This window comes from Anarhichas minor, unplaced genomic scaffold (assembly GCF_050575085.1).
Source record: "Anarhichas minor isolate MPS153535 unplaced genomic scaffold, ASM5057508v1 ptg000136l, whole genome shotgun sequence".
Lineage (NCBI taxonomy): Eukaryota > Metazoa > Chordata > Actinopteri > Perciformes > Anarhichadidae > Anarhichas > Anarhichas minor.
In genome coordinates this window covers 15,508,653-15,524,162 of record NW_027466582.1, presented here as the reverse complement: position 1 = coordinate 15,524,162, position 15,510 = coordinate 15,508,653, and the positions used below count along the sequence as shown (strand labels likewise).

At 42.7% G+C, this 15,510-nt stretch overlaps 1 protein-coding gene across 6 annotated transcripts in view; it reads left to right on the top strand.

The window, feature by feature from the left end:
- epha7 (eph receptor A7) overlaps positions 1-11,803 on the top strand; it is a 79,710-nt gene extending 67,907 nt beyond the window's left edge. For 3 of the 6 annotated variants that reach the window (XM_076084270.1, XM_076084268.1, XM_076084269.1), the window contains 8 exons: positions 1,949-2,074; positions 2,522-2,707; positions 3,794-3,855; positions 4,095-4,304; positions 5,388-5,537; positions 8,707-8,900; positions 9,530-9,685; positions 11,689-11,803. In XM_076084270.1, the coding sequence (XP_075940385.1) occupies positions 1,949-2,074; positions 2,522-2,707; positions 3,794-3,855; positions 4,095-4,304; positions 5,388-5,537; positions 8,707-8,900; positions 9,530-9,685; positions 11,689-11,803 (1,199 nt within the window). Of the gene's footprint in view, positions 1-1,948; positions 2,075-2,521; positions 2,708-3,793; positions 3,856-4,094; positions 4,305-5,321; positions 5,538-8,706; positions 8,901-9,529; positions 9,690-11,688 lie in introns of those variants that run through there. The other 3 variants (XM_076084271.1, XM_076084267.1, XM_076084272.1) reach the window with 3 other exon arrangements.
- The last annotated feature ends 3,707 nt before the right edge of the window (positions 11,804-15,510 follow it).

Genomic DNA, 15,510 nt, shown 5'->3' with positions numbered 1-15,510 from the left:
GTTTGTTCTGTCGAAGGGCCTCCTTCTAGGCCCCTTCTATCAGTAAGAGTGTTTTGTTTTTTAGGTTCTTTTAACACCACCCCTAATGATGCCCCTGGAGATGCAGCTGCAGACTGCTTCCCCAAAGTGGAGCCGTAATGATCCACGCTGTAGGCAAACTGCTGATTTGGAAACAAAAAGGGTCAGGGGGGTGTCACAATGGGTACGGCTAAAGCAGAGGCAGCGCCAGCGAGTCCGGGTTGGCCGACGCTAAGTATCTGACAGATCCATCCCTGGCAGCAGTATAGAGGAAGAGAAAGAAAAACAAACTGGGAGACAACTCAAGCGCCGGCGTCTGGCCCTAATGGAGTGATCCGCCGCGCAATATCAAGCGGCGAGAGGCTGCCAGGGCGACAGAAGCCAGATACTGCCAATCCAACATGTGGACCCAATTTGTCTGCCGTGTATAGCGGCGAGGACGGCCACGATAAGACATCTCCTATCAGATCCGCTGACATCTCGGATGGACGAAGCAATTACGGGAGCAAGTGGAGGGAAATCTGGGCCTGCCGGAGTCCCCCCTCGCCGGAGAAACAATGCATTTGTTGTATTTGCGGGCGTTGGGATCGGCCGCATCGCCTCTCTCTCCGTAAAGAGAGTTAAGAGTCCCTCCATCCGGATGAGCTTGCAGTTCTGCTCTGTTGTTTTGGTCCAGCGTTTATCCAGTGCATTACGGCCGGAGCTCATTAAATTTGAAAGTTGACAGGTCGTATTGTTATCAGCGGAATTTAAAATGCACAGCGGAATCGCCCCCCCGTGAGTGGATGTGTTTGCTTAATAGTGCATAATACTGTAATTTGCTGTTAATTTGTGAAAACAGGAACTCCCCCCCCCCCCCCCCCTAACCTCACTCTAACCTTGTTTGTTTTCCTTATTGGTTACAAACTGCTTCCACTATCACTTCGTGGCTCTTCATGAACTCATCTCATACCGGTGTTACTGGACAAAAGAATACTGGAGCGATGCAATCTTCTACCATATGAATGGCCAAACGACGACCGAGCCTGAACACACCCGATCAAACTTCTGTCCTGTCAGGCTCATCGTATGGCCCAAGAAAGACAAGTTGAGCGACTGGAAACGGCGGACGCTTGAATCTGGATTCCTACAACATAAAGTCAAGGACTTGCGGAACTTGAAATGACCTCCTGGTAATCCAAAAGAGGGGTATTTAAACCACATAAATACAAATGGATGGTTTTCAAAGTGAAAGCTGTAAAATGGAATTAAGATTGTAACATTAAAGGAGACATGTCTTGCTTATTATTAGATTCATACATGTTTGTATGCTTTAATAATAAAAAACAACTCTCACGCTGTCCATCTGAGTAAGCCAGTATTCACCCATGTCAGAAACGCTTCGTTTTAGCGCCCGTCTCTTTAAGCCTCCCTCCCCTTTGGCTTGCGTTGAAAAATATGGTGCGCCTCGGCAAAGATGGTTCTCAAGTCGTGGGGGGTGTATTCTAATGAGCACTGAAAAAAATGAGTCGTTTATGATATGTCCCCTTCAACATCTTAAATTTGGTTAAGCAATAGAGTTTTCAGCTGTTTGTAAAATTCAAATTCGTAGAGCCTCTCTTTGGTTCCAGAGGAAAATGTCTACTCGGGGAAACAACCCGACTCATCCATACAACGATATCATGTGTCAATAAACGACCAAGCATGATGTACCTCACTGATTATTCTTCAGTGAGGTACTTTCAGGTTTATGGGTTACTTAAATCTTTGCTTCCCATATTTGTGATAGATTTTTTCTTGTGGAAACCCTTTTTTTTTTCCACACCGCTCGCTGACTGCTCAGCAGTTCCCTCTGAATCACTGGTCTTAGTAACCGTTTTGCCTGTCAAATGCCCGCCGGTGCGTAGCGTGCATATTTATTCATAACAGTAATCCTCTTACCTTTCTACAGTTAAATTTCCAGGCACCAAGACCTACATTGACCCCGAGACCTACGAGGACCCCAACAGGGCCGTCCATCAGTTTGCCAAGGAGCTGGACGCCTCCTGCATTAAAATTGAGCGGGTTATCGGCGCAGGTGAGCACCATCCCAATTTCTCTCAGCCCCTTGCTGTTTAGTCACTCTCATATATCACACTGACAGCCAGATATTTACACCTTGGCACAGCTTTGTGCATTGTATATATTGATAGTGCCATTGCAAAGAGAGGCGGGCGGGGGGGGGGGGGGTTCATTGCAATTAACGTGTGGAGGCAGTCACCGAGATCTTTTCCACAGCTGAGAAATTGCTGCCACATGGATTTTTACAGAGGCGGTCAATGACAGTATCTATGCTACACTAGCGTGTCTTATTATAGGTCTTGGTTACACTCCCCCGAGTAGCAGAAGATGTCGCACTCCCAATTTGTAATCCACAGCTGCTTTGTCTCAAAATACACTAATAAATTTGTCATTACGAAGTGTTTTTTTTTTTTTTTTTAACCCCACCCACACCTCACTCACGAACGGCTTCGTCCCAACACAGGAGAGTTCGGGGAGGTGTGCAGCGGCCGGCTCAAGCTGCCCGGGAAGCGGGAGGTGTCGGTCGCCATCAAGACGCTGAAAGTGGGCTACACGGAGAAGCAGAGGCGGGAATTCCTGTGCGAGGCCAGCATCATGGGCCAGTTCGACCATCCCAACGTGGTTCACCTGGAGGGAGTCGTGACGAGAGGTAATCACACTCGAAGGGGAAATTAATATATGAAGCGTGAGCTCAGATGAGTCGGTTTTAAGGCGAGACACCACGGGGCAAAAACATTGTTATTCATGCACTGGTACATTTTGAGGCTTTTTTGTCTCCATAACATGTCCAATTTCAGAGTAGTGGAAAGAAAACATCCAAAGTACACATTCAGGTGTTTATTTTACTACTTTGTCTATTTGCGTTTGTTAGTTTCTCCTAAATTCACCAAATCTTACCATTAGATCATGCCTCATTTGCATATTTAAACATAAACCTAATTCTTTTTTCAATTTATTTATCCAATTCAACAGCAATCTCTACTTCAGTTGCACTTACATTCACCAAACCTTACATTTTCATTCCTATCTCTATTCTGAAGGTTTCTACTGAGGGTGTTTTTCATTCATAGCCTGATTTATAGAACATTGTATACCTAAAAACACGGCAAAAATTTGTTTTGCTGTCGACAGTATTTTCAGATTTATGGAGTCATAAGAGATATCCAAAATCCCTTCTGTAAAAAGCTTTGAAGCTAGTATGTCAACAAAATGAAAGAACAATTTGGAACCTTTTATCCAATGTTCTGGAAATGTATACAAATCAGCACATATGTAGTAATAAGATAATGCATCATCTGCGTATTTAAGCATGCAATTCCAGAAAAACTTGAAATACAAAACAGAATTGGTATAATGTTCGTGATGAACTTGGGAAGTTTCATGGTGGTATATATTAATTATAATTATTTCCCTATTCACTTGGGGTGTCACCCCTTAAACATCCTGCAAGATCAGTTTCATCAAAGCATATTTAGCTTTGGGAGGTAAAAGCGTCGTAGTTAGAGTGATATTATATCTGATTAAATTTGCCACAGTCCTTGTTTAACATTTTCTCATTTAGACACTGTAATAAAAGGAGCAGATGGTAACTTTTAATTAAAAGCCAATACACGCGGCTAAAAATAACTCCAAAGCAGATCCGGCATAGTTGTTTATTGTGAAGCATTTTGTGAGTAAAACAAATTCTGCTCCGAATTGATCACCCTCTCCATTTTCCGTCTCTTCTGTTCACTAGGGAAGCCCGTGATGATTGTCCTCGAGTACATGGAGAACGGCTCATTAGACGGTTTCCTCAGGGTGAGTGTCACCTTGGAAAGTGCCGGAGCATCTTCTGTAACTTTCCTTTTTTTGCATCTGCCAGAGAGTGTCCCAGAGAGCAGGCGGTCTGCAGTCGGATCTGTGCGTCGCATAAATATCATAAATCTTGTGCTGGAGCTGCTGCAGTGCTGTGACCTACATTTCCCACATGGTCAGCGGAGACGGCTGACCCGCCTGTTTTTTTTTTCTCTCTCTCTCTCTCTGTGTGCCCCGCGCAGAAACACGATGGTCAGTTCACAGTCATCCAGTTGGTGGGGATGCTGCGGGGCATAGCGGCGGGAATGAGATACCTCTCCGACATGGGATACGTCCACCGAGATCTGGCTGCGCGAAACATCCTTGTCAACAGCAATCTCGTATGTAAAGTGTCTGACTTCGGCCTGTCAAGGGTGATCGACGACGATCCCGAGGCTGTCTACACAACAACTGTGAGTCAATTAAAGTGCTTGCTCCCTCTCTAGCCAGAGCCCTGTCTGAATCCTCTAATCGAGTCACAGCCGGTGCATGAAAATAGAGCAGAGGCGCTGGTGCACGCCCAAGTGGTCTGCACCATTTTTTATTTGCAAAACAAGATATGTCTCAGTGCAACTTTCTGACTATTCACAGGTTGTAACTAATGTCTTATTTAGGGTTAGTTAATCATTTACTAACTAATCCGTCCTAAACCATTATTAAGAACAACTTTAGGGTTGGGAAATGTCTTTGCTAGCTTATGTGTAAACTGAGTTTATTATAAATGCAACATTATGGGTCATGGACTTTTTTTTTAAGCATCAAATTGACAATATGGAACTACAGCATACTTGTACGAGAGCCGTGCTGCAACAACCAATCACAAGCAAAACACCCCAAGAACATGAAAAATGGGAGGGGTCGAGTCAACACTTTCACAATCGATTCATTGTAAGCCATTTTTCCGGGCTTGTAAATCAAGTCATTTTGTGTTTTTTATACTGCTGGCAAAAAAAAAGAAGCAGAACTGTCTCCTGAGGCAGGGAAGGCATTTTTCACTCAAATGTACATGTCAGGTCAACATGTCAATGCACTTCTAATGAAGATGAATGTGAAACAGCAATACATAAAAAGGGTCATGAGATTCTCACTTTACAATGATCCATTCAGTCTGCATTCATAAGTCATGTCTGCAGTTTTAATAGTAAATACACTGTTAATAACTAAACTTAAGTGTAGATGCCCTGCAGCGCTGCAACAACAACCACCAATGGGATGTAACGCAACCTTGTTGTTCTTATTAATGATTCATCTATTACACATTAATAAATGATTTACTAACCAGTACTAAAGCCACAGATCCCATCATACAAATGCATGCCTTATTAGAAAGTGGTGGCAGTATTTTTGCTCAAGTTTGTGGGAAAGTTGTTATTTCTTTGTGTTTTGACCCTGTGTGTAACTGTGAAACTCTCTCTAATTGATGTTTTTAGGGGAAGATGCAGGATATAATGCATTTGATCTTTACTCCAGCCACTGACCTGCATTTTACTGAACAGGGCGGCAAAATACCCGTCCGATGGACCGCGCCAGAAGCCATACAGTATCGTAAATTCACCTCTGCAAGTGACGTGTGGAGTTATGGCATTGTCATGTGGGAGGTCATGTCCTATGGGGAACGGCCCTACTGGGATATGTCCAATCAAGATGTAAGTTACTACCTGGTATGAAGCCATTGAGTTACTTTGACATTCTGCTGATGGACTACCTCATAACCAAAGACCATAAAAAAAGAGACGGATATGTGCTGATTTTAAAGAGTGATTTGACGAAAATTTGAGCATTTTTTGCTATTTTCTAACATTTCTTTGAGTTTCTAAAGCATAAATCATGTGTTGCTAACAAATAACAAGCTCATAAAAAGAGAGCGTCAGTACGGTCTGGGAAAACAACTTTTTTTTGCTAACTATCATCTGAAACGGGGCAGGGATTTTCCCCGAGATTCATCCCATAATTAATCCTCACAAAGTCATTCCACTAAAACATAAATATCCCGAACAAAACTCCCACTTTGTAGTTCTGCTTCGAGACGTTTTCTTGCGGGACCCTCACGAAAAACAAGCCGGCCGGGACGGTAACCTTGCGCCTTAATTAGTTCAAGAAGTCTTGCTACGATCACGCAGTCTGAATCCATCAGACTGCGTGACTGCGGGTCTGTTTCAAGGAGAAACAGACCCGGAGTGGGACTCGCATAGAAATGGAGTCCTGAGAACGTGGATTTGATGCTGGTTTCAATATAAACAAGAGGAATTGAAAGAACTTGTCATGCAGAAGGCTTTTGATTCAAATGCCCTTAAAAGTTTATAATTACTTATGCTAATGTAAAACCAGTGTGAGTAGCAGTGGTGAACCAATTAAACAGGCGGCAACTCGAGCATATTTAGCTGTTTGCATTTTATTTGTTGCTTTGTTGCGGGTATTGGATACAAGGATGTAAAGACATAGATACGCTCTGAATTTAAAGCGGCACTTCACTGATTTTACACGTCGACGTGTGAAAAAAGTTTCCACGCAGCTGCATCAGCTGGCCATTGTCACACCTCTTTAATATGTCACAGGTGCCCTTGGTCCTTTACCAGTCAGGGAGGGTTTAACCACAATACGTTATGTGTTGCATTACGGGAAGTGTAGGATCCAGTATAACTAGATTTATGTTGGATATTTACAAAAGCAATAAGTATTTTAATGAAGTCAAACCTCAGTCAAGCACAACTCAATCAAATTAAACTATTAATACACACAGTTTCAAAGTCCCAGAATCTTCTCTCACCTGACTGCTGATGTTGTGAAACATCTGATGTCGGGGGTTCTTTTATGTGCTTTAATTGAATCAGAAACTGTATCTTTAAAGTGCCTTCGCATCAAGTAAATAGCAAGAGCTGACTCCTGACATTGCCCAGACTTTTCTTCCTCAGAGAACACAGTCCCACAATTCTTTTTTTTTACAAATGTCACAAATTGCTATAATGATTAACTCGCCCGCAGTTCCCCGAGTGCTGTCGCCAGCCTTCCTGCCAACTCCCACTTAGGGAGTCCACCTGCGGCGGACCACTCGAAGCTGTCCCTTATCGTCGGACATTTGGCACATTTTGATTGATGGCGGATGGCGAGTTTGTGCGGGCCTCAAGATTTCTATACGGTGCATGGTGTTTAGCACCCACAGCGTCAGGCCCAAACATTATTAAGATTCTCCGGCGCTCCAAAGCAGAGGCTTGCTGATTTGAACAATCAGATGTTAGAAATGCTAAACAAGATGGCCGGGGCATTAAAGAGCCGTATGTGGTGCTGCTTGCCAGACATCAATGTCAGAAATTTTTCGCACTTCGTCAAGATGTCAGCAAACATCCTCCGGGTGCTGCAGGAAGAACGTTATTTGCATTTTTCTCAACAGTTTCGGTGTTTTGACACCTTTTTCCCACTGTGAGTCATTCTCGTCTGAGCGGTCCTGACTGAAATAGCTGATGATAATATGCAAAAATGTACACCGCTGCTTATCCACACAATAAATAAAGGGGAGCCAATCAAATCAAAGTGCCCGCTGCACCTACTGCTCTCCAGTCATTGACTTTTAATGAACTCAGAGCTAAACTGCATGCATGATGCAGAGTGACAATAGATTAGGTTTAAAAGGCACTGTGAAAAGATTGTTTCTATTATTCTAAGAGCTGTATAAATATAGTCTCCTGTTTACTCACATGGCATATAAGGAACTTAATACTTAAAATGTAACTTTGACATTGTGGAACCTTAACGGTTATAAGTAAAATATCAGCCAATAAAGACGGGTGTAATAGAATCATATCTCCTAAAGAGTTGCGTAAAAGCTTAACTGCAGGGTTTTGCACTAACTGAATTGTTTTTTAACTGGGCCCAGCAAGAGGAGAGCTTCAATACTCAAGCAAAGGCAAACTAAAAGCATACATTGTCTTTTCAGGATCAGTAAATGAAAAAAAATGGCTGATTTTGGGAATGTGCACAGTCTGAATAGATCTCACAACCTTTTTTAACATGACCATCAAATGAAAGTCCATTTATTTATATCATGCTGGATCTCACATCCTTTGTTTTGGCCATTATAAGCTATGACTCATTATAACATTCATCTCATCAACTTCTCTAATGAGATGTAGGGGCTTGGCGAGTAGTTCGACAAAGGTCTACAACAGAGCGCAATAGACAAAAACACAAGCCAACAGCCAAGTTAGCCATTTCCATGAATGTAAAAATGAATACAAAAATTAAGCTAAACTGCCAATATACTCCATCAGAGGGGCCTGTCAGTATCATATAGCTTTGCCAACCCTCGCCCACCACACCTTTGTTGTTTAAAACTGAATGTCTGAATATCTGACTGCTCGTTTATACGCTTCTGGTGCTACTAAAGGCTGATACCAAAGGGTTTGGGGTTAGGGAGCTACTAAAGGCTGATACCAAAGGGTTTGGGGTTAGGGAGCTACTAAAGGCTGATACCAAAGGGTTTGGGGTTAGGGAGCTACTAAAGGCTGATACCAAAGGGTTTGGGGATAGGGAGCTACTAAAGGCTGATACCAAAGGGTTTGGGGTTAGGGAGCTACTAAAGGCTGATACCAAAGGGTTTGGGGTTAGGGAGCTACTAAAGGCTGATACCAAAGGGTTTGGGGTTAGGGAGCTACTAAAGGCTGATACCAAAGGGTTTGGGGTTAGGGAGCTACTAAAGGCCGATACCAAAGGGTTGGGGGTTAGGGTGATAGTATAAGCTGATACCAAAGTGTTTGGGGTTAGGTTTAGAATGATACTAAGTGCTGGTACTAATGACTCCCTCTGTTTTGCATTTCCCAGGTCATAAAGGCAATAGAGGAAGGCTACCGTCTTCCAGCCCCAATGGACTGTCCACCAGGCCTGCATCAGCTAATGCTGGACTGCTGGCAGAAAGACAGAGCCGAACGTCCCAAATTCGATCAGATAGTTAGCATCCTTGACAAGATGATTCGCAACCCTAACACATTGAAAACCCCAGTGGGAACATGTATAAGGTAAGGAACCCCCCCCCAAATGAATCATTTTTAAATGTGGCTTCATACAATGAGGAATTTGAACTTTTACGTTAGTGCATTAGTGGATGATCGAAAGTGTCCAACAGATGATTTAGCCTCTGTAGTTCACAGATGAAAGATAAATCCCGGGGGATCGATACCACAAAGCAGCTTCCATGGCTTTATGGTCAATAGCAGGGCTTTTAAATCAATCTCTGTAATGAGTTCTTGGTACTTTTAAAGTGCAGTGGGAACTCCAGACCTCACGCTGACGTTTGTCAGATGAATTCTATTTGCAGTCAGAACATACTTTCCCCGAGCTGAGATCGAGAGGTTACAGCTGGTTAAAAAGCGCTTCATTATATGGAGACCGTATGTCGGGAATGTAATCAGATTGAAAAGATATTGACAGCAATATTTTTCTGAAGCGAGCTGACACGCTGCATGTCTTTGTGAATTTCTTATTGATTGAAGCCTCCAATCAGTTTTTCCTCCCCCTCTCGCAATTTGCTGCACCGCTGGATGCCTTTTGGTCGTCACTTTGTCTCGTCTCCTGCTTGATTGTGTTTTCAGCGGAACGTTTCCTTTTTCACGCGAGACATAAACATCATTCTGTGCTCATCCCGCAGACCAATTAGTCCACTGTTGGATCAGAGCACGCCAGACTTCACCGCTTTCCGCTCAGTGGGAGAGTGGCTGGAAGCCATCAAGATGGAGCGATACCGAGACAACTTCACAGCGGCTGGCTACAGTTCCCTGGAATCTGTGGCCAGGATGTCAATCGAGTAAGTAGATGTGAAGCCCCTCACGCGGTTTAAGCAGCAGCAGAGAACATTAATACCAGCCACACTCAAGACTGTGATCTCACCTACACTTCACTTCTTTCCATCCCAACATGAGGAAACAAATCTACTTTGTTGCATTTTGCCTCCAAGCAGAGTTTTGTCATACTGCCACCCCATGAGGTTCATGAGTTTCTGTACGTTATCATACATCTTCAATTACTGGCCTGGACCTTTATTCACCCAAACTTGAGAGATAACCAGGCCTTTATTTCTTCCATGATTTAACACTGTATATACTATACATTTTTTAGGAAGACGCCTCTCTGACAGCCAATAAATGAACAATGCAAACTCAACACCTCCATGTTCATCTGTCTTGTCAAATTCAATGTAATGTACATTTCCACAACACTAAATCCATCACTTCAACAACAGAGGCATCTTATACACACTGCTCTATTGAGTTTGTCTTTATTTTCAATCTTTTCTAGTTTGCGTTTCTTTTTCATTGTTACCCTCAATGAAACACGTGCACAGATGTTTCACATTAAAAGCCTTCTAGGAGCTCAAAGGGCGTAGTTCCTCCCTATGCTGGTTGGCTTTTAAGGCAAAAATCCACACAAACAATTGAGTTGTGTTTATTGTGGCTTAATTTAAAACGGATGGAAAACAGCTAATTAGAAGTTATTGCAATTGATTAGTGAGAACAGTGTTTCTGCTGTAAAGATTGCCGTAACACAGTGTGCTATAAATCTTTACACGTTGACTTCAAAATAACAGCGACAATTCGGTGAACGTGATTTTACATGCAACTTCAAATTCATTCAATAAATCAGTCGGCCTGTCAGTAGTAAATAAATAAAAAGTACACAAAGGAATTAATAAGTATTACATAATGAATAACATCTTTGATAATTGAAAAATAACTACTGCTTGACAACCATTTCAGAGAAAAATTTAATTTCAATTGTGAGAATAATTCGTCAACAATACATTGAGTGTCATTGAGAAACTTCCGGTTTCCACAGACCAATTTCACTTCAAAATAAGAGCAGACCACCTCCTCAGACAATATCAGGACATTCTTACGTGGAATTTCACAATTAAGGCCCTCTAAAATGCCATATGCGAGCTGTGTTCCCCCTAAATTCAAATGAGTTTTCCAGAATGATCAGGCTGGTATGATCATACGCGTCAAAGGGTTCGATCAGAAAGTTATGTTGGAGAAAATGTAAAAAAAAAAAGAGAGATGTAAATCATAAGTCACAGCTTAGCCTAAAAACAGAGATATTCTTTTCAGCCATAACGGCAGTACGTAACTACAGGTAGTTGAGAGCCTCCGTGCACCCGTGCATGTAAGTTTAGCTTAATGATTGATCCAAAATCTCACAGTGTAAAGCAAGTTTGATGCTCTGTGCTCATCTGGAACACCAATGTTCATGTCCTGTGTGGGATTTAAGAACTTTACAACAAGTGAAACAATGCATTATTTATGGTGTTTCACAGTTCCTCGTCAAGCATTCCCATGTTGTGTGTCCTCATCCTCATGAACTCGTGTGAACTCTTTGCTTTTTTTTATTTTTTTATTTTTTATTATTGCATTCTTACTAGTAGACAGCGGCTGAATATGAGCGTCAGCCCAGACTGTGGCTTGCCCTTGAGTTGTTACTCAGAACTCCCGTTGACCATCAGATGTCAACATTCGTCTCCGCATTCCCATAAAATGCTCAAGGGTTCTAATGAACTTCCGAACATACTTCCCAAGATAAAACAAAACTTCACATCATTCTTTTCTTTTTCTTTTTCAACATCAGCCTTGATATCGATGTTAAAAATGTAGCATTGAGATACATAAGCAAGCCTGCTGCGTTTTAGCTGCCTTTATGTTTTTTTTTATGTACCTTTTACTCACAATAATGACAAAGCTGAGGCTGTAAATGGCACTTGTTTGGCCCCTGACTGTGGTCCAGTGCATTGATTGATGTGTTGTCTTGTCTTCCCAGGGACGTGATGAGCTTGGGGATCACGCTGGTGGGCCATCAGAAAAAGATCATGAGCAGCATACAGACTATGAGAGCCCAGATGCTGCACCTCCACGGCACGGGTGTCCAGGTGTGACGAACCACGGACGGGGCGAGAAAAAAAAACAACTAAAAAAAAACAGAACTTATTATCTGGAGCAGTGCCTGGGACGTAAAAGCGGGATAATCGTCAAAGTAAACGGACATCTGTTACGTCTGACTCTTCCGGCTTGTGTCTGGAGTGAAATCATTCCTTTGTTCCTCAGTGAAGGATTGCGGTCCGCCTCTTCAAAAAGGGCGCTAAAGAAAGGAAAAGGGCAGTGGGGGAAAAAACTGCAACAAAAAAAAAAGAAACTACCTGGACGAGATGACTTTCAATTCACTTTTTTATTTGTTTTTAGAAGCGTTTATGAACTCAACCATATATCAAATGGAAAGGAGTTTGACGCTTCCGTTTCTTTAATTTAATATATGACTTAAGTGCACACCATGGCTGTGGATTACCTTTAAAAAGAACAAAAAAAAACAATGTGTCTACTTGCGGTGCTTTTACTTATTTCTCTTTCTAATTTGTTTATTTTGCATCTGTCTGCCACAGTGACATGTTGCCCACGCAGCAGTTTTTCTTTTTTTCTCTCTCTCTTCTATTTGGACTTGACAACAGGGTAAACTCTCTTTTATCCAAACGCAGAGGGAACTTTTTAGGCGCAGATTCAAAAGGTACTTTTTTGTGCTGCTGACACATGCTGGACTGTTTGAACTGTTTGCAGTGACTCGTGTTTCCCTTCATGTGCTGTTGAAGTGAAAACAGTAACCTCTCGTGCTTGTGGGGGGGGGTTTCGACATGGTTTCAACCAGTTTTTTTTTTTATTAAGGAATTTCCTGAAGAGTGCAACACTGAGGAGGCGAATTGTTCTTCTAAATCAAAAGACTTTTATATCAGAGTAGCAATATCCTTTGTCTTAGTGTTCACTACGGGAAACGCAGAACGGTTACATGGTTATTGAGTATAGGCTCTTGCAGCACTGTTGACAGATTTGATCGAAATTGAAGCCACCACAAATTGTTTTGCCATCATGTTGCACACAGTGTTCGTTTGGGTGCAAGTACATTTTTTAAAAGGGTGGATCCAAGAACGTTGTAGACGTAATACTGCCTTAAAAAAATGCGTTGGATTAAGTATTGCCGCTATTTTAGGCACTTCACTGGCAATGCTTTCTGCATTCATTTAAAGGGTGGACAAGCTCCCTATTTTTATTATTTTCTTGTAGTGTTGATGTCTTTTTATCTGGAACTTGAACTGGTGAAATCGAGCGCACGGACACGGTTTAATGCCACGAGCGACACGGTCAGTGAAGAGACGGACTAAACAGAGCAATAATTACCAGGTAGAAATGGTCCTCGCCTGAAAATTGTTATGTTTTTTTTATAGGTGCTAGGTTTTATCGCATGTGTGTGCTGTGCTGAGACAAACCCTTTGGAAAAGATTCAGTCACCGTCGGAAACGAAAGGAATGTACCTCTTCGACCTGAAAACGGTTTGAAAAAGAAGTGCTCGAGAAATCGGCCGTGCCAAGTCATCAAAAGAAATAATCATGTTGTATTTGGCTGCTACGATACGCTAAAACGTTTGGTGGAAATCAAATGCGGCATGGAAATGCTCAATTGGGTGGCTGGAGAGATGAAAGAGGCCCCCGTTCGAAACTCTAGAAAGGTGCCACTTAGCCATGCTGACATCATCTTCCGACACCTACGCCGTTGTCCAGAAATCAAAAGAGCCACTTCAAGGTTCCGGGTCTGGAAATCAGGACCAAACGACGGAGCTCCAGTCGGACGCGGATAGAGCCGTTAAACCCCCCCCCCATTGCCCCAGCTCTGCAGACACGCTATGGTGGCTCCCTTATTTATTCCTGCGTCTCTGCCGCTCACAGGCGTAGTGGATGTGACGGAACATGCATTAAAGTGTCTCTTAAGATTGCTCCTCTTTTCTCCCATACGTCTTTTTGTACGGAGAACAGAGACGGGGGGGGGGCGGTCTTTGTAGAAGATGTGCTGAAAGCCAATCAACCTATTCTGTGCCATCTGTCTCCACTTCAAATGCGAAAGAAAAAAAACAAAAAACGTTCCCATGTTGAGTGTGTTTTCAGTGCAGTATTCTTTCATGAGGAAATGCATTTATTCAGCTGTCACGTAAACAGGAGTGGTGTTGATGGAGAAAAACCAATACAACCATGTCTTCTACTGCTGCTGTAACCTGAGATACATCTGTGGATCCACTCATTTCTTTCATCTCGAATGCATAGAAAAAGCATTATCCCTCACTGACGGAAGAGTAAAACCATTACTAGCTTTCTTCATTCTCCCGGTCATCTCTAAAACTGCATCCACACATTAAGCCAGGTACCTTTGAAAACACTTGAAAGATTGATGTAAGCCTGCCTATAGACACTGTTGAGTAAGGTTTGTCTCCTGTAAAGAGGTTACTCGAATCTTAAAACGGATGTGGACACCAGACATGCACGACGGCAAAGACTGTATGTTCACGTACATTTGTCAGCACATACTGTCATACTTCTTGGGCTGGATGCCAATGGCATGTAGACCCTCTTACAGCCAACGTCAACAGAAATATGCTAGCGCATCCAGACGAGTTAGCAAGCTTTAAACATTGAATTAAAAGAGTTACCGGCATCGAAATGTTTGCGATCGTAAAATAAAAATGGTTTTAGGATGCACCTAAGGAGAATTTTATCATCAGGTACCCATGATGCCAATTATTTTCACAGTTAATCCATTGATCTATAAAACAGTGAAAAACTGATCATCACATTTTCTCAACGCCCAGTCGACCCTACTACTAACCCGGACCCTTATCTTCAAATGCCGTGTTTTGTCCAGCTAACTCTCCGAAATCCAAGCAGATATCCAATTAGCTCGCGTAAAGGACTACAGAATGAGCTGCAATTCAATAACCGTACTTGTTCTATTGTCCGACAACAGAGAAAAGAAAAAAAAAGTTAATGATGACTACCAACTGTTGAGTTTGGCTGTATGAAAACACTCAATGATGACAGAAACCAGGAGGTTTAACCGGGCCCTGCCTGTGCCACTGTTGAACCAGATATGCTGGCTGTGATTGTAGTTTCACTGACCCCCAAAGGAGACAAAATGTCCTGTTTTCCTGTTGTGCTGCTGCTTGGTGAGGACAGACCTCTTAATCTCTTTTAGTCACCAAAATGCTGCCTCTGCCAATTGCTTTTTCTCCCTTCTGAAGCATTTTTTGATGACTATAAAACCTTTTACCACCTTCACTTTCCCTGCCTTTAAGAAGTGAACGTACATTTCCCTGAAAAAGCTTGTGTGGATTTCTTCGCATGTAAACTTTTTGTCTTTCAGAATGATCCAGCTTAGTGTGGATGTATAGTTAGATCCATTTCCACTCACCTTTGTCAGGAGACACCAGGAATTAGCCCTGACCGGCTCTGAGCCCCCTCCCCTCCCCCCCTTCTCTGTGTCAAACACACCCTCCCTTTATCCATACAGCAGAGCTCAGCAATTGGGCCTTGGCCAGACCTTTGAATTGAATACCGGCATGAAGTCATTCAGTCAGCACAAAACTCCCCGGTTCGCAGGCGGCACTCTCTCTCACACACACACACACCCCCATCCACACACACACACACACACTCCGCTCTGATTTTAAAACCGGGCCTCTGGAGGCCCTTTTACACCCCAGGGTAGAATGCCTCTGTCCTCGTTTTTTTTTTCCTGTGCTGGGGAAACTTGAGCCAAATTGAGATTAAGG